Below are 19,638 nucleotides of genomic sequence, written 5' to 3'. Positions count from 1 at the left end.
TGTCAGCTGACTGCAGCGCTCGGAACGTTTCACGTGTCATCAATTTACGCGCCTCGTTTCCCAGCCCCCTCCCCCTCCTTCCACCCCCCAGTTCCCAGTCACTGCCTCTTCAATCCGAGAATGAACATTGTCACTGATTTTTATAGCATGAGAAGCCTTCTCCGAAACTCGCTTTCGCGGCGTCGTTTAGGCTTTTGGATATGAAGCTAACTATCTCTTGCGTGCCACGTCGTTTCTCTAAGACCCCAACGATCCTGGCCTTACATTCAGCTCTGTCCACGATGTGATTCAAGAACTTTCCATTGGATACTCCTCCCAGTTGCATCCAGTCGTTCAATTTGCTCATGTAACCTCACCCGCTGTCTTCCCCATCTTCTTGTGGTGCGTCTGACATTCCCGGTCAAAACGCATTGATATTAATTCGCTCGCTTTCCCATCACCCGTCCAAAATATCTAACCCTGCCTTTCTCTAATGATTTCCATTAATGTTCTTGTTGTTGTACCCTGCTGTTATCCGTTACGCGTTCGCGTCGCTCATCTTGTGTCTGTCCATGAAATATTTAACATCCTCCTTAAAGCACACACATATCTGTTCCATCTATCGTGTGCGTTGCGGTACATGGGCACGCTGCTCGTGCCTGGCCCGCGAGCACGCGACCGATTGCTTGGCAGGGCTGTTTGTAATCGTCCAGCTTTCACATTCACACCGAAACATTCTATAATCATTGGGAAAAAAGACTCAACACATTTGTTAACGACATTGTGGCATTACAAGTATGTAATGTCCGACGTTCCGGGCAACAGCCCTTCTTCATGGCACAGAGAGAGGACGTGGAGCTGGAGTGTGCTTGTGCACCACTGCTCATGCAGTATCACCGAATAATGTATCCATTTGCCCATGACACAAAACCAGCATTGGGTGAAGTGAGCCTGACTCTGCAGACAAAGACGCTGAATGTTGAAACTGGTTCAGAGTTGTCCTTGTGCTGGACCAATGCTGCTGAACAAATTCACTCCCAGAAGACTCTGTGGCTCATGGGATGTGTAAAAAAAAATGTGTGCAGAGGGACGGATACGGGAGAGGGGGCGTGCTGTCTAATAATTTATCCAGTTTCGATTTAAAGCTTTCGTGACTGCCGGGGCTCATCTTCTTGGTTCTTTCGGTAAAGTCACGTAGAGGGGAAATGACGCTGTCTTTCCGACAGCTCTGTTTCTTCACATGAGGACGGCTGCTTGTGTTGTGGCCGAAACGTCGTGATAATTTTTATTTTATTATTTTTTATTTTTATTATTTCCCTTCTACGTGACTTTACCGAAAGAACCAAGAATATGTATCCAGTTATCTATTATCAATGATGAATGGCAATCAAACTTATCAGTAACCTCGGGTTGTCATTACAACTGGCCGTAACGTGTAATGGATAGTCAACCCAGAAAACTCATCAAATGTCCCTCACATCTCGTCGCATAATTACCTCGGGCTCTGTGCCCCGGCGTGTCAGAGCGAAGTTGGATCAGAGCACAGAGGCAGGAATCGGTGAGGTTGCATGTGACCAGAGCACGCTCGTCGCGCGTCACTGCATCGATGTTATACTAATAGGGGTTTTCCCCTTTTTTTGTTGCCAGAAAAAAGGGGAAAAACCCTATTAGTATATTTTGGTACTGGCAAAAGAGGTCCCATGATGCATCGATGTTGTCACGAAGCGTCAAGGGGGAGTGACGGCCTAGGCCGGCTGGGTGGCGCTCGTGCGTTCGCAGCAAAGAAAACCCCTGGGTTCGATTCCCGACTCGGGTGCCTTCCTGTGCGGCGTTTGCACGTTCTCCCCCTTGCACGGGTTCCCTCTGGGTTCTCCGGTTTTCTCCCATGTCCAAAATAACGCAGTTGAACTGGTATTGCCTAACATATCACAATGCTGCAAAAATGCCCTTCAAATTACTCATCTGTGATTACGCACACAACAGCGATCGCTGTTGTGTGTCTCGAGACTCGGCGCGCCTACTTTCCTGGGCAAACAACGTCGCAATAAACATCACACGCGATCCCACGAATGCCCTCATCAAGTTGCTCGACCGTAAATATTTTAAAGCTTTTATTGACGTATTAACGTCTCACTCGCACAAAGTGTCCAACTCGCGGTGGACATCCTCGGCACGGCGAGGCTCGTTTGACGCGCGCGCGTCCACCTTCGAGTGACGCCGGCGACATCAACCTTCGAGTGACGCCGGCTCCGTATGAACACGACAGCCGCGAGCTCCCGCGGGACTGCCGCCCGGTGGTGAGCGGCGTCGTCTTGTCACCAGCGGCGGACCCTCCACGCGCTCCGTGTTGCCCACGCGGAACCCCGCGTGGCTTTCCTGCGTCTCCGTCACCGTGATGCTGCGGCGGCGATTATTTTAGAACCGCGTTGCCTAACAATCGCCGGGGGCACCCCCCCCCCCACCTCTTCCACCTGCGCCAAAGCGCCGGCTTCTCATTACCGTGGTGTCCCGCACCTCCAACCCCCTTCTCCCTGCGGGCAGCGCGACGGCGGTGGCGGCGGCCCCCTCAGTGCAGATGTTTGCCGGCTCTGAAGCGGTTTGGTAAAAGGCTGTCATTTGTGTTGAAGAGTGCCCGGCTCCCAGGCTTAATTAGCCTGCTCACTGACCCCTAATAGCTTGCTCTTTTCGCAGGAATTCTCACCCCCCCTGCTGCCCGCCCACCATCCTCCTCTGCTGCCTCCATCTCCTCCACCACCGCCACCCCAACCCCCACCACCACCAACCTTGCCTCTCCCTCACCGGCCCAGCCATAACTCAGGCCATGTGAAACCCAACCTCTCTTTTTGGTTCCGCCGCCCCCTTCCCCCCTTCCCCCCTCCCTCCCCCCTCCGCCGGTGCCTTTTAATTTAAAATCCATCGCGCGTCCCGGGGACAGACTTCACATCCGTCCGGCGGGGCGGCGGGAAGCGCTTGGCCGTGCCGCGGCGGGCGGCTCGCTCCGGACGATGGAGCGGCTTGCCGGCGGGGTCAGCGAGGGGAGGCCCCGGGTGTTTTGGGCCGCCCCTTTGCGGCCCCAAGCCGCCGAGCGCGATGGCCCGGGGAGCCCCGCGGTCACAAAGCCGCTGTCGCTCCTCCGCGGCGTCTCGGACGCGGCGCGCTTTGCTTCACTCCGCCGGGCGGGCGGGCGTGGGGAGAGAGAGAGAGCTTTCCGCGAATGATTTATGGGTTCTAATGATCGGCCGCCACTCCTACACAGTGAAGCGTCAACCGCCCCGCCCCCCTTGCCACTCAGCCACAAGAACCCCCCCCCCCCTGCTCATCACCAAGACAACTGTTCAGCTCAAGCACCCCACTGTGCCCAGAGCCCCTCAGGAACCTCCCAACCCCCCGTCCACGTAGAGACGCTTCCAGTGGGGTTAAAGTCTCGCGGCCGGTGCAGCAGCGACAGCCCTTTCCCCTCTCTGTCCTCTGTCCATTCTGCAGAGCCTCTTGAGCTGCGCTCCTGCCTGCGCGTGTACCACCTGCGTGGCGGGACACGGGCACTGCATTCGTGCATGGCCCGCGAGCGAAAGTTGTGGAAAAGCCAGATGAACATGTCAATACGATTACTTAAATTGATCATGCCCGAGTTATTTAGCAATGTGATTTTTAAAAGTTTTTTTCTTCTGATACGCTTGTATCAGGAAGACAAGAGGTTAGCTTTGCCGGTAACATTTTTTTCTCTCAAAATGTGCGATGTATTCGATCATTGTAATTATCTATGCGATATTAATTTGGGAGGGGTGGTGGGGTGCCAAGCCTCGAGTGTTGCGTCATCTTGCAGCCGCCGGCCGTGACCGGCGCACCGCGTGGCACTTCCGCGCACGTCTCGGCAAGGGGCCCGCCAATCAGACCGACGCTTTACCTCGAGACCGACACCCTCTCTGATGTTGCCCTCTACGCTGCCGCCCTCATTGACGAGAAGCAAATCGAAATTGCAAATCAGGCCGCGCTCGGGGCAAGGTGCCATCTACGCGCGCCCCCCACCCCCACTGTTTTTGCTCCGCCACGGTGCCAACTCCGCTTCACCGCAAATTTGTGCCACCAGCCGCCACTTGCCGCCTGCTTGGTTTTAGTTTTTTCAGCAATTCTGGTGGCGCCCCTCTTGGAAGGGGGCGCCCCGGGGCAGTCGCCCCATCCGCATGGGGCACGCCGCCACGGCACCGAGCGGCGCGTGTAGCACCGGGCAGGCGAGAGGGCCGGGCCCTCGCCGCTCGCGGTGCGGCCAGAGCCCCTGCCGGCCGGGGCGGTCCGGGTGGCGCGTGGGCGGCCCCACCCTCTTCGTGGGCAAAGAGGCCGCCTACGCCGAGACGCGGCTAGAACCGGCCGCACCGAGACGTGGGGCGCCGTGCGCGAGGGATTACCCGCCGAGCCACCCAGACGCCGCAGCCGCCACCATCCCCCACACCCTGGCCGCCGTCTCCATCGAATTCACCCCCAATTTGTGTTTTCTTTAAGAGTGGGGGTGGAGGAGAGGGGGTGGCTGCTCTGAGAGAGCTGGGGAGTCACGTGACGAGCGCATACCACCTCTGGGTCAGATGCTCAACTTGCCATCCTGGTAATTATTTTTTTTATAACCTAACAACCCCAACCCGCCCCCGCCAGCCGGGGGTGACAGGTTATTCTACTTCCATTCTCTGTTGACGTTGGCGTCCGATCTTGCCGCGGCGCTCCGTGCGACGAGCCGCCGTTTGTAGAGCTACGGGTTTTTTTTGTCATTCCAGCTGCGACCGCTGTCAGTGACGGACAAATGCCAACAATTTCCACCGGTCGGTGGGGTTTCGGTGGGGGGAGAGCCGGGCTCTCGTAACCAACCGCGTAATTAACAAAAATTGCATTGTGGGAATTGGTGGGGGTCAGTAAAAATAAATAACACGAAGCAACACTCGATATCGCCTGTGCATCGTCCTCGCCGCTCAGCGATGGATTTGCCCTGGCCCTTATCATCCTCTGAAGTCCTTTCATTGCCGCCCGTGTTTGTGTTTTATGTCCAGCCGGTGTCCTGCTGTCTCTCCCGCACGGCCCCTCTCCTCCGCCACCGCCTCGATCTTGACATGTTGACTCAGGTGCTTGTGACCATCGGCGGGTGTGGGGGGATTGTGAGAAGGGGGGCGAGCCCAGAGTGTGGAGGGGGGGGATGAATCACGAGGGAGGAGGGGGGGGAGATTTATGCCCGGGTAGCCCCCCCACCCCGCCCCGTTGGCCCACAACGCCGCAGTAGCTCCACGTCGCGTCTCCACCTCCCAGCCCAAAACAAAACAAACGCCCAAGCCGCTCCCCTCCACAACTCCCCCCACGCCCCACGCGCTTCCCAGGTCGCGTCTCGCCTCCAACGAACCACGCGCCCGCGCGTCCGCATTGCCCCGGCGGCAACAAGTCGCGGGGTCCGGGACGGTCGTTCGTAACGGCGAAGTTGAAGTACAAAGGGGAGGCAAACGAGAACCGACGGGCTTTGATTGCGGACCTGCGGTGATGGTGGGCTGTGGTGGTGGGGTTGGTTGTGGGGGGCGGTGTAGAGGAAGAGAAGGTTGGGGGGGGGGCAGTGTCTGCGCCGTGCCGTAATTGAGATCGGCGCAGCAAAGTAAACGCTGCGCGGTGGAGCGTCTCTCACGAGCGGTTGTCTGGCGCTGGGCGCCGCGTCGCTTCAAAGGAAGGCCACGGGCCACCGTCGCGGCTCCTTGAAATGTCACGGCTCAATTGCGTCTCCGGGACATTGCGCGAGCAAATACCCCCCCGTTGGTCAAGGGGAGGAAGAACTGAAGACTCGTCGGAGCGAATTGAGAGAACCGAAAGCAAGAGACAATAACATATTTTTTTTCAAATTTTTCAAGATGTAAGGCCCACTGAGTTATATAGATCTCTTTCAGAAGTGACCTGGCCACAAATGATAGCTCAACGAAGACGGCTCATCACGTGGAAATTTGTCGCAGCCAAATACTCGAAACGCGTGTTTCTAAATGTGGAGGGAAAAACTGGAAGATCTGGAGAAAAATCCACGTGACCACGGGGAGAACACGCAAATTCCAAATATACAGGCACCAGGGTCGGGATCGAACCCACAACGTCCTGCATACCAGGCGAGGGAATTAACATCTCGGCAGCGCGGCGCCCGGTGTTGTAACCTCGCCGCCGTGGTCACCACCGCGCGCGATGGCACGCCGTAGAGAGCCTCATCTGAAGCGTCACCTTATCGAGTCCGTGGGTCAGAACGGAGCCACTCGGTGCCACCCACGATGGCGAAACTTTTCCCGGAACCGGTTTCACTGCGCGGCCAGTAAAAACGTGAAATGTGGGACAGCTGAGTCGCGAGGGGAGTTACGCTGCGGCGTAGCTCGCTTTCATTGGCCACGCAAAGACAAGAAGCTGGCACCGCCGACGTTTTTGCGGATCCCGGCCGACAAACAACGGGGCCCCTTTGGACGGACAGCAACGGCGACGACTGACGGCTCTGGCGGCGGATAAGGGGGGAATGTTTAATTTGTCAGCGACGACGTTGACGACAATCGGTGAAGAAGATCTTCGTAGCTCGTCGGATTCCTCCTCCAGGCCAAAGCAAGATCGCGATTCTTCGGCTGCCTCCACCCCCTACTCACCGTGGCCTCCGCCGCTGCCGCCGCGGTCACGCATCAGTCGGCCAGCGACGTGCCGGGCGCAGGCCAGAACAGCCGGTTCGGAGGGTGTCGAGGGTGTCGAGAGACGGCTTGCGGAGTTCAGAGAAGATCCGACGGGATCCGGGGGGGAGGGGGGGACGACTTCTCCGGTGGCGAGACGCCGTCACGTGGCTGTCGCTCGCCGTGTCACGGGTCCTTCCCAACGCACCTAGGTCGACTCGGCCGTAACAAAATATGCGTACGTTGCGCGGGTGTTTAATCATCAGCAATGGGGGGGGGGGGGGAGACAAAGGCGGTCGGGCGTGGTGTTGTCCATCCACCTCCCCTCGCGTGCCGTGCCGGCCTTCACAGGTGCTACTCGCTAACAGCACTCGCCCCAACAGTCTGTGACAGGCTACACGGGGAGCGGGGGGGGGGGTTGGGGGTCTTTGTGTTTTGTGTGCGTCAGTGCATCCCGTGCTTCGCTGCTGGCTGCACGCGCGTTGGAAAACGCAGAATTGTTTGAGAGAGGCCCGCAACGCTTTTGAACATTGTGGAATATTTCGAAGTATGATGGGGAGGATGGGGCGGGGTGGGGGGGAACAAGCCGGCAAGACATTGTAAAGAAGAAGCGGAGGAAGCGGAGTCAGCGGCAGCTCGGGCAGCACGCGGTGGTGCCGCTGTGGGCATCGTGGTGGGGACTCGGGGTGGGGGTAGCGGGGGAGGGGGCGGTGGGAGAGGGGGGTGGTTGGGCTGCTGTGTGGGGAGGGAGGGGGGATGGGGGTGGTTGGGGGGGGAGCAGTCTGGAAGTCGCTGGCTCGGCCGTCTTCCGCTGGGAGAGAGCTCACGGAGCCGCCAGCCTGAACAAAAAAAATTCGCAGCGGCAGACAGAGCGGGCCCTGTGTGTTAGTGCCGGCCGCGTTTGACCGAGTCACGGAATCAAACACTCGCAACCGCGCTGGATGGAGAACAGCGGCACACACACACAGCCCAGCAAAGACAAAGCTCTCTGCACCCCCGGTCGCGTGAGACACACTGTTGGGGAGCGAGCGCCCTGAGCGAGCGCCTATGAAGGCCGCCACGGCGGACAAAGGTGCCGACACGGCAGCCGGCCGCCTTTGTCTCACGCACGTGTCTGCTTGTTGACACACCGCGTCAGGTACTCGTGCATTTGTTTTGTTGAAGCTGCCTGGTCCCAGCACCAAGGCAATCCGTCACTGATGGTGGCCGTGAACGAGAATGGAACTCCCCCGGTCGCCCGCTTCGTAGCGCAGCGCGCCGGCCACCGCACGCGGTGACGTCACCGCGGCACTTGTGCCAGACTAGGTGCACACAAAGACAAAGATCCCCCGTGTAGCCTTAACAGACTGTTGGGGCAAGTGTTGTTAGCGAGCACCTATAAAGGCCTGCACGGCACACACAGGCGCACGTACACACACACTCCCAACAGGGCAGTAAACATTTCCAACTTGATTCTCAGCGGTTGGCTGTGGTGGTGGTGGTGGTGAAATGGGTACGGGAAGCGTTGGGGGCGGAACGTAACATTTAAAGTAACATTTTAATTTTAAAACAAAATTACTCGAGGGATTAGGCACGCATTATGTTCTTGTTCGGTATATATGCACGAGCCAAATTTGATTTAAAATGCAGTGAAGCCCGCTTTGTTCCATCGCGTGCCGCGACACGCACACACTGGCTCTCTCGAGGACATGCAATAGTGCCTCGCCGAACTTTGAAGACAGCTCGGCCAACGAGCGGAGGCCGGCTGAGTTTTCTCGGTGCATTCACGGCCGCGGTGGTGCTCGTGATGACGACGACGATGATGCAGACAGCAATCCGGGTTTTATGGCGTTGGGCGAATGCTTTGTGGACCAAACTTTACGATTCGCACTTGAGGTGCTCATCGTTAAGTTTGGTGATGTTTTTTCTTTTTACTCCTGACGGTGCCGGATGGACTCTCGCGGAAGGCCGTTTAAAAATGGTCAAAACAAAGTCTGCTTGGCCTTTTCAACATCCCTTGCTCCTCTGGTTTTGCTGACAACTCCACACCGAGTGTCGCGTTCGCCAACTCGACTTGATTGGCTGTGTCGGGTGGTGGAGGGCAACAGTTGAAGACACGGACGGGGGACACGACGAGAGGCACTCCTTGTGAACCGTGCGCCTGCGGACATTCCCTCACGTGCGCCGCTGTGCTCACTTGCGATGCTACGTGCTTGCGTGTGTGCTACGTGTGTGTGTGATACGTGTTAGTTCGATATGTGCGTGCGTGATACGTGCGTGTGATACGTGCGTGTGATACGTGCGTGTGATACGTGCGTTCGTGTGATACGTGCGTGTGTGATGCGTGTGTGCGTGTGATACGTGCGTGTGCGCTACATGAGTGCGTGATACGTGTGTGAATAAACGTGCGTGTGTGTTACGTGCGTGCGTGATATGTACGTGTGTGTTACGTGCGTGCATGCGCGCTTTTCCCATAATTGCATTCGGCCGTTGTGAACCACGGCTCCCGGAGGAACAATTGTTGGATCAACTGCGTCTGCTCTGCCACGTGGTGTCGGCTCCTCACTCTCAATGCCCCTCGTCTCTCTCCCCGTCGTTCGCTCGCTCGTTCCCCGCTGCATTTGGCACCTGCTTGTCCTTTTCCTCTGTCTCAATCGCTCGCTTCTCCTGCCTCTGGCATCACCTGACGGCTGAGAATTTCACCTTCCCAGAATGCTCCACCTCTCCTTCTTCTTGTTGACGACCTTTGATCCGCATACTCTGTCCGTCCCCGTAATCATCGTGAACGATATCGTCGTCATGCATCATCCTCACCGCCTGTCCCCGCTGTAGCGTGCCCCATGACGCATTCACACTGTGAACGCGAATTCACGCTCAAATGAACATTGCGGCATCGGTGCTCACAGCCCTGCAGAGCCGGTGGTTGAAATTCCACATTCCTATGGCCGGGGGCGGCTGTCGACCCCCGATCAGGATTTGAACTCGCAACGCCTTCCGACTTGCGAAGCCGCTCGCTCTACCACCGGATGTTTAAAGAAGTCAACGACGCTGCGTAAATCCGGGCTCGCTCTGTCCCCCCCCCCTCGCCCCGTCGCCGCTTGCAGACTACCGCACGGGCCCCTGCTTCACGCAGGTGAGCAACCAGATGTGCCAGGGCCAGCTGAGCGGCGTGGTGTGCACCAAGACGCTGTGCTGCGCCACCATCGGGCGCGCGTGGGGCCACCCGTGCGAGACGTGCCCCTCGCAGCCACACCCGTGCCGACGCGGCTTCATCCCCAACGTGCGCACGGGGGCCTGCCAGGGTGAGGGCGCGCGGTGCACCGCACGGACGCACAACACCACGTGGGCACACCGCACGGCGCACAATACCACGTGGGCACACCGCACCACACAGACACACCGCACCACACAGACACACCGTACCACACAGACACACCGCACCACACAGACACACCGCACCACACAGACACACCGCACCACACAGACACACCGCACCACACGGACACACCGCACCACACAGACACACCGCACCACACAGACACACCGCACCACACGGACACACCGCACCACACGGACACACCGCACCACACAGACACACCGCACCACACAGAAACACCGCACCACACGGACACACCGCACCACACAGACACACCGCACCACACGGACACACCGCACCACGCAGACACACCGCACCACACAGACACACCGCACCACACAGACACATCGCACCACACGGACACACCGCACCACACGGACACACCGCACCACACAGACACACTGCACCACACAGACACATCGCACCACACGGACACACCGCACCACACGGACACACCGCACCACACAGACACACCGCACCACACAGACACACCGCACCACACGGACACACCGCACCACACGGACACACCGCACCACACAGACACACCGCACCACACAGACACACCGCACCACACGGACACACCGCACCACACAGACACACCGCACCACACAGACACACCGCACCACACAGACACACCGCACCACACAGACACACCGCACCACACAGACACACCGCACCGCACGGCGCACCACACTACACCGACGCTGCCCAGACGCACCGCATGGGTGCACCGTACTGCACAGATACACCGCATGGACGTATCATACCACACGGACACACCGCACAGATACATCGCACCACACGGACACACAGGTGCTGGGCCCCCATAGGTCAACTTAGCTTTATGTGAGTGACTAGTGCAGCAATGCAAACATGAGCACTGGGGAAACTTAGGCGGCCGAGCATGGTACTGACCTCACCACCCTATTGTGGGCCTTCATAGGTGCTCGCGAACAGCACTTGCTCCAAAAGTCTGGGAAGGCTGTAAGGGGCATCTTTGTATTTGTGTGTGCGTGTTAACGCGTGTGCGAACGTGTGTTTGGGCAGCGGGAGTGTAGCGCTTAACGCGCTGCAATGCGAACCTCGTGACCCGGGCTCAATTCCCCCTTACGACCAACACCGGTGATGATTATCTGAACCGGTCCTGGGCCTCCCCTAGGTCGACTCGGCCTCAAATGAGTACTTGGTGCAGTATGTAAACATCGCCACTGGGTAGACAAAGGTGGCCGGGCGTGGTGCTGGCCACCCGCCCCCTCGTGTGCCGTGCCAGCCTTCATAGGTGCTCGCTAACAGCGCTTGCCCCAACATTCCGTTAAGGCTAATACGTACGGGTGATCTTTGCAAACGCGTGTGCAGATGTGGACGAGTGCCAGGCGGTGCCGGGCTTGTGCCAGGGCGGCACCTGCACCAACACGGTGGGCTCCTACGAGTGCAAGTGTCCGGCCGGGCACAAGAAGAGCGACAGCACCCAGAAGTGCGAAGGTGAGGGCGTCGTCGCGAGAAGAGAACCTTCGGAGCGTGCACTCCCCGACAGCGGAGGCTCTCGGCCGCGAGCTGCACGGGTTTACGTTCCCCTCCCGGGTCGACGCGTCCCCTCGTCCCGCGTGGGCAGCGGATGAGGCGAGCGCAACTCTGTACGAAGTCAGCGGCGCTCGTGCCATGGATCAGCTTGCCCCCCGTGCCGTAGTTAGCGATCGCGGGAACAATGACGACGTTCGTCTTTAGTTACCGCGTCGTCGTCAGTCGTCGTCGGTCGCGTGAATCGCATTTCACAGGCGCCGAGGAACCGCAGACTGAGCTGGAAGGCAGCGACCAGGTGCCAATGAGGAAGCGATAGCAACTGTTGCCCAAGATCTGCAATCTTCTACGTATAAAGATGTGTTCAGCCAATTAATGAGTGCTTTTGTTCATGTATGTTGAACTTCTTTCGCGCCGTACGTAGCCAACCGTGCTGATCGGAGGTGCCTTGTTGGATTCTCTATCTCGCTCTCTTCAAAGCGTCTCCTGTGCCCATCGCTGGGCCTCTGTGCTGCTCTCTCTGCACACGTGGACACGTGCTTTGTCTGCCTCGCCCTCCCGCACACGTGCGAGCCGCTTCTCTCTGTGCTCCGCTTTCTTCTATTTCCCGTGCGTCAATTGGAATTATATTTTGTTTTTGGGTTGGAATCTAAAAGAAACAGACAGAAGGATGCACGGAATCGCTTGAAGACAGATCCTCCTCGCTATCATTCACCTTCGATCTCCTCTCGTTGATTTGCAACGGAGTTTTTGTGTTCCCTGCTGTCCGGCGTACGCCGGAAACTTTTATTGATTGTCGTAAAAAAAACGAACAACACGTTCAAAGTCAGTCACCAACACACTCGAGCATCGACACGTCTCGCACGCCGCGCGGCGCTCTCCGATCCGGCCTCGCCGCAGTGACGTCGTCGCCGGGGGTGGTTCTCCCGACCGCATTTTTTTTGGTCCATTTTATTTCCCCCGTCGTGAAGCTCGAGACACTTTGTCAGGCAGCCAGAGGCACCGCGCGGTCGGGGGGGGGGCACATGTCGACAAGATCACAGCTGTTTGTGTTGTTAGTCGTCGTGGGGGGGGGGTCTCATCTATTATAGCAAAAGCCACGTCTTCCCCTCGAAATCCTACCCCATGTTATAACCCCCCCCCCGCCACGGTAGAGGAGGGGCTGTCTCACAGTAATTTTTACACTCGAAGAATGTCGTCACGGTATGTGGAAAAATATTCAGTGGCCCCAGGTGAAACTTTTCATTAATCACAACACAAAGGTGGCCGTTTGTTAAATCAGGCAGCAACCAAAAAAAAGCCACGGCGATTTAGACATTCCTGCGTCCAAGATAAATAATATATAAATAATAATAGTTTCTAAATTATCTGGGGACTGGGCCGTAACATCCTGTGTAATTTAAAAAGAAAAAGTCGTCACTAGGTTTTTCTTTTTCCTAAAAGATCCTTTGGAAAGATATATGCGTTCCGGCAGTGCATCGTGATTTATATTGCGTTTTGTGCGATGCATTGCCACAGCATCTGGCTGCATAGCGGTGGTGGGGGATGGTGAAGAGGTAGCTAGTTGTGCGTGCGCGGGAACGGTAGCGCACGACGCTACGCACCCGGTGACCCAAGTTCAATTCCCAGCTCGCGACCGATAGCAGCGGCATAGACCTGAAACAGTGTCTCTGCGAGATCGACTCAGCCTTCGATGAGCACTAAGTGTGGTGTGTGACACATCAGCACTGGGGAGACGAAGGCGGCTGGACATGGTGCTGGCCACCCGCCTCTTCATAGCCGCTTGCTCGCCGCACTTGCCCCAGCAGTCTGTTAAAGGCTATGCGGGGGATATTTGTCTGTGTGCGCTCACATGTTCATGCATGTTCATGCATGTGAGCGCACACGGACACAATTTTCCCAGTTACCTTTTCACGTCAGCGACCGCTTGATGGCTACGGGAGAATAATTACGGGAGTGTGTGTGAGTGTCCCCAGTGCACCATGAGTCTTAGCCAGTTGGCAATGCTGTTACAAAGACAAAGATCCCCCGTATAGCCTGCAACAGACTTGGGGCAAGTGCTGTTAGCGAGCACCTATGAAGGCCGGAATGGCACACGAGGGGGTGGGTGGCCATCACCACGCCCGACCGCCTTTGTCTCCCCAGTGGCGATGTTTACACACCGCACCAGGTGCTCGTTTGAGGCTGAGTCAACCTAGGGGAGGCCCAGGCACTGTTCAGATAATCGTCACCGGTGTTGGCCGTGAGCGTGAATCGAAACCCGGCTCGCCGGAACTGTCGCACAGTGCGTTGACCGCTGCTACACTACCGCTGTCACGCATGCACACACACACACACACGCGCACACACACACACACACACGCACACACACACGTGCACACACACACACGCACACACACACACACGCACACACACACGTGTACACACACACGCACACACACACACACGCACACACACACACACGCACACACACACACGCACACACACGCACACACACACACGCACACACACACGTGCACACACACACACGTGCACAATCGATGCCGCGTCCGAGATCGAAATCGTTGAGTTCCGATTCCCGCCACGGCCGACATCAGTGCCGAGCGACACCAAAACCGATTTCACCCTTCTCCCCGTGCCCCCCGCCACCTCCTTGCACCCCATTCACCAATCCCTAGTGACCAGCGTGGTGAAGTATGGTCAATAAACCCAGAATAATCGAAGCGGCGTCCACCAGTGGATTGAGAGCGGATGGAATTTATTTATTTGATTTGATTGGAGCCGGCCGGGTGGCTGCTGCTCAGCGGTTGGAGTGAGCGGCTCACAATCGCAAGTTTGAGTTCAATTCCTGGTCCGGGGTGCGGGAGGGGGGTGACTCGACTCACCGTCATCCCACGCTGCGGAGAAGCTAACAGTGGTTGGCCTATGGAGAGACTCACCCCTGCCATAGGAATGCGGAATTTCCACCGCTGGCTCAGCAGCGCTGTGAACAGGAGATGAGTACTAATTTCTCAATGCTCACTCGAGCAGCGAATCACTTGGCCTTTTGAATTGCGTTGGAGGTTGTCGGGGGATTCCCACGTTATCCTTGCTTATTGATCCACTGCCACCCTTTGCCTCTTTGCCCACTGACCTCCGCGTAGCCTTGAGCCCCAAAACCAAAACAATCCACTGCGGCTCACGTGCCCCACGGAGGCAGTTTTCTTACGAATCGCTTGCACCGCTCGCACCGCTCGCACCGATTAGAAATTGTGTAACAGCGAAGTTCCAGGCTGTCCGTATAACCCCCCCTCTGCGGTGAAATATTCCGTTTTGTTATTTCAAGCGCGCGGTCAGGTCTAAAATTGCTGCAAAATGTTACTCAGATGTTGGACGCCCGGCGCGTTTACAGGTGGAAATGGTTTGGCCGGTTCAGTGAGCAGTTCACCGTAATTTATTAAAGGGCAGCCGGATTGAACGGCGTGATTTAGTGCGACTGCGCTGAGAGGCTGGGCCTGCAGTGAAGGACGGCAGCTGTGTTTTGAGACTTGGGTCCTGACAACTTCCCTTGTCCATTGATTTACACACAGGGCCCCCCACCCTTCCCCCCCCGGACTTAGGGGTGGGCAATCAGGGCAGCTGCCCAGAGTGCAAAGCTGTAAAGGGGCATTGGAAATGTATCGCGTGGTAGGGGGGGTGGCAAAACCCTGCAGACGCGGGGAGAGAGAAAAACATACAGACAGTCAGACAGAGAGACATGCAGAGTCACATAGACACAGAGACACAGAGAGACAGAGACACAGAGATACAGAGACACAGAGACACAGAGAGACAGAGATACAGAGACACAGAGAGACAGAGACACAGAGAGACAGAGATACAGAGACACAGAGATACAGAGACACATAGATACAGAGACACAGAGACACAGAGACATGCAGAGTCACAGAGACAGAGAGACACAGAGAAACATAGATACAGAGACACAGAGACACAGAGAGACAGAGATACAGAGACACAGAGACACGGAGACACAGAGTCACATAGACACAGAGACACAGAGATACAGAGACGCAGAGACACAGAGACACAGACACACAGAGACAGAGAGACATGCAGAGACACAGAGACACAGAGATACAGAGACACAGAGACACAGATACATGCAGAGTCACAGAGACACAGAGACGCAGAGACGCAGAGACACAGAGACACAGAGACACAGACACACAGAGACACAGAGACACAGAGACAGAGAGACACAGAGACACAGAGACATGTAGAGTCCCAGAGTCACAGAGACACAGAGACACAGAGACACAGAGATACAGATACACAGAGAAATGTCGAGTCACAGAGACGCAGAGACGCAGAGACACAGAGATACAGAGACAGAGAGACACAGAGATACAGAGACACAGAGACACAGAGATACAGAGACACATAGATACAGAGACGCATTTGAAGTGTTCACGTGACACCTGCAGCCACAAGTGGCCGCTGAAGTCACCACGTCGCTGTGAATTATTTTTTTAAAAACAAAATTGCAATCCCAAATCGTGAGAGTTCGTCTCGCTGGGCGGGAGGGGGGAGTGCGAGGTATGCGAATGGTAGCGGGCATCGTTACGACGTTCACGTCATGCAAAGGGAAAGGCACGGCCCCGCATCTGCTCGCTCGCGCCACTGCTGGGGGAAGGGGCCTGCACTTGAGAAACCTCTTAAAAAAGCCGCTCTCGTGGGTTACCTTGGCCTACTCTTCCACGCTGGCCGGACGTCTCGGAAGATGCAGTGGCGCCCACACTTTACCCCACCTCACGCGTCCTGCCCACCGACTGTGGCTGTCCCCGTTCGTACAACTCGGTGGATGGAGGTGGCGTGGAGATTTAAGAAACTGCAGCTGCAAGATAACAACTCCCTTTATACAGTACAGGAGAGCAACACTGAGTCTCAGGACTATTTCTTCAGGGAAGTCCTGCATTGGGAAATCAGGCCACATCCCTGTGTAAGCAGTCTTTTTGTATGTTGAAGGGAACTCTAGGACCTGCATATGCCCAGACGGACGAGTTCCCAAACCAACTTTGCTGTACTCCCGTCTGCCGGCCCACGTCACAATGCGGCCGAGATTTTGGAAATTCCACAAATCTACCGCGATCCACCCCAACCGCAGCTTCCGAAATCCGCTGGGCCGCAGACCGGCGTTAAGCCGCCAGGCCCAGCTCGTAGGCAAACGAGCGGCGGCGGCCGACGGGCGCTCGCCGCTCGCCACCGGCGGCCTTCCCTCGGCACGGCCTCCCGGGGGCTTTGCCGAGTCACGACGTTCAACGCACCCCGCTAACGTCCGAAGCGTCGAACGCGAGGGAGCAAAATCAATCGAGCGACGTCAACTCCAATTCCGTCGGTCGACTCAACCGCCCACGTGTTTCAGCTCGACAACCGGTGCCGGTACATTTTTTTTTCTGCTGCGAACGCGCTTTTAAAAGGCTCCGGCGTGTCGCAGCCACGAGGCCTTTAGGCACTTTGTTTTTTATTTCATCCATTCAACATCCGTCGACGGCGTTGCGTTGGCCGGCGGCGGTGGCGACGGCTTTTTTCAGGGGCCAATCGCGCTGCCGTTAAGCCGCATTTAGGTCGGGATTGCATTCTTTGCCCCTCCCCACCCCGTCGCAAATTAAAATCCCGCCGAGTGAATTTCTTCACCGGGTGGACTAATAAATAACTGGCGGTCGTTTTTTATTGGTGCGCGAGGCTTGAGGGCCCCGTTGCTCGCACTTACAGCCGCTCTTTGTTCAAGGAACGTAACTTGGCCGGTTAAAGCGTATTTCAGCAGAGACGAGGTCAAAGTGAAAAAGGCACGTAGATGGTGGGGGGGGGGGGGCGTGGGGGGGCAATTGCGGTGGCAGCAGTGGTGGCAGGGGGCCGTCTAAGTGGTTCGGGGGGCTGCAGTCCGCAAATCTGCTGAACGCCGTCGCTAAGCCCCGGAGATCGTAACGCGGCTGCGCCTTGTCAGGCTGGGAACGTGGCTTCTTTTAAGATACAACTCTTGAGCATATTGGGATTTTTTGGGGGGATTAATTGCTGCTCAGGTGGCCGCTCCATTGCGTGGTGGTGTGGGGCTGCAGTTGCAGCACCAGTGGAATCAGACGCTGGTTGTCATGGTGTTTAAGACTAAATGTGGGGAATCAAGACAATGTGCTTCAACTTGAGCAGGGATAGGGTTTGGTTAAGTTATTTTTGTTTTGTTTTACAACGGGTGCCTTTTTTATGTCACGGCTTTTACGGTGGGGTTTGTTTCGTTTGGGAAAATCTGAAGTTGCCGCACGAAGCGAGGCATTTGGCATGAATGCTTGAAGGTCAAAAGGGCCGTCGCAAGGCACCTTGACGAAAATCTCGACAAGCGCCCCTTGTAAGCAGAGAAAACTCAAAGCACGTGTGGTGAAGAAACTTAAAAAAACACACGCACGCAAAATGTAAAAAAAAATAACAACACGTTTCTGCAAAGGAAATCTGATCAGTTGAGCCACGCACCTGATTGGTTAATGATGCACATGGCCACCTATGACCCTGCTTGTCTTAAACGTAATATGTATAGCGTCCTAGCCGAGGCGCTTTACAGAGAATAAAGAACGGTACAAGGAGTGAATGTGACGGTGTGGACGAGATGAATACAAGAGATGAGAGGAAGCAATGGGGGTGAATCTGACGACGCGTGAATTCGGTGAAGGTGAAATTGATGACGGTAAATGATGAATGGGGTTAATGAGTGAATGGGGTTAATGAGTGATGGCCATGTCATGAGAATATGAAGAGGGAACAGCAACGGTGGTGGTTATGAGGAGGGATTAAGGGGTGGGTCGTGGGGAACAATAAGTGAGCTTTGAGTGAGGAGCGGAAACCCTGGTGAGTCAAGGGTGGCTGCTTAATGTGCGTACGTGGACGACCTGCGTCGCTGCGCGCGTTCTCGAGGAATATCCCCCCCCCCGCCCCCGTCTGCCGCACGGGATGGACGGGTCGATGGAAGGATAACGCGAGAGCCACGAATCTGCCACCCCTTTTGTTCGTTCCGTCGAATCGTCTTTGGCCCCGCCGCACACCTGTCAAAGCGAGCCACACTTTAAGAGAGAGCAAATACATTTTGGCAACAGTTCTACTATTTTAAGACAGAGATTCCCGCCGTGTCGCCTTAGCAGACTGGGAGGGGAAGCACTGTTTGTGAGTGCCTATGAAGGCTGGAACGGTACACGTGGGGGTGGGTGGCCAGCACCACACCCGACCGCCTTTGTCTTCCTAGTGGCTACACAGACGCACACACACACAACGGTGTGTGTCTGTTCTTTGTTCCCACTCAGTGAAAATTGCCCGAACCAGTCCTGGGGCCTCCCCTAGGTCGACTCAGCCTCAAACGAGTACCTGGCACGGTGCGTAGTAAACATCGCCACTGGGGAGACAAAGGCGGCCGGGCGTGGTGCTGGCCACCCACCTCTAAATTTGCCTTGCCGGCGTTCTTATGTGCTGGCTAACAGCGCTTGCCCCAACAGTCTGTTTCGGCTGTACGAGAGGGCCTTTGTCTCTTTGTGTTATTTGCTCCAAGTCCGCATTGACAGTTGGCCAAAAAACCCAATTTCACCGGCCCTTCTCTCTCGCACCGCTCACCAACTCCCCCCGCCCCCCTCGCCTGCCCCCGTCGCTAAAAAAAGAGAGAGAGAGCTTTACCGCGACCCAGCCCACCGCTCCCGGCCCCTGCATCGGCCTGCTGCTGCCCCCCCCCGCACCCACCTAGTGCCACAACAAGCACCACCATTGTAGCAGCAGCAGCAGCAGCAGCTCGCCTCGCTCCCCAGGGCCAACGACTTCTCGGCCGTTCCTCCGGCGCTGGCTCGGCGGCGAGAGAGGCGAGCTGTCCCGCGATCGGAAGGTCTGGAGTTCATATCACGGTCGGTGGTGGGCGGGGGTGGTGCGGTTTGGCTGGGCCCATCATCCCTGCGGGGGTTGATAAAAATAAGTACTAATTTGTGTGGAAATCAACGAGTGGTTGTCATTTGGAGAGATTTGCCCCCCCCCCTTCCGCCACCCCCCCCCCCCGTCGCCGCCGCCATAGGAATGTGTAATTTCCAGCGGGTGCTCAGGTCTGTCAACAGGAGATGAGCGCCGTTGCCTTGA

At 56.6% G+C, this 19,638-nt stretch overlaps 1 protein-coding gene across 1 annotated transcript in view; it reads left to right on the top strand.

Annotated features, from left to right (window-relative positions):
* The window catches only part of LOC144731604 (fibrillin-2-like), a 129,568-nt gene that overhangs the window by 28,330 nt on the left and 81,600 nt on the right, over positions 1-19,638 (top strand). The window contains exons 6-7 of the mRNA XM_078612782.1: positions 9,713-9,910; positions 11,341-11,466. Coding sequence (XP_078468908.1) covers positions 9,713-9,910; positions 11,341-11,466 — 324 coding nt within the window. The remainder of the gene's footprint in view (positions 1-9,712; positions 9,911-11,340; positions 11,467-19,638) is intronic.

This window comes from Lampetra planeri, chromosome 39 (assembly GCF_965212315.1).
Source record: "Lampetra planeri chromosome 39, kcLamPlan1.2.h2, whole genome shotgun sequence".
NCBI lineage: Eukaryota > Metazoa > Chordata > Hyperoartia > Petromyzontiformes > Petromyzontidae > Lampetra > Lampetra planeri.
Note: the sequence above shows the minus strand (reverse complement) of the source record. Positions and strands in the feature narration are given on the sequence as shown.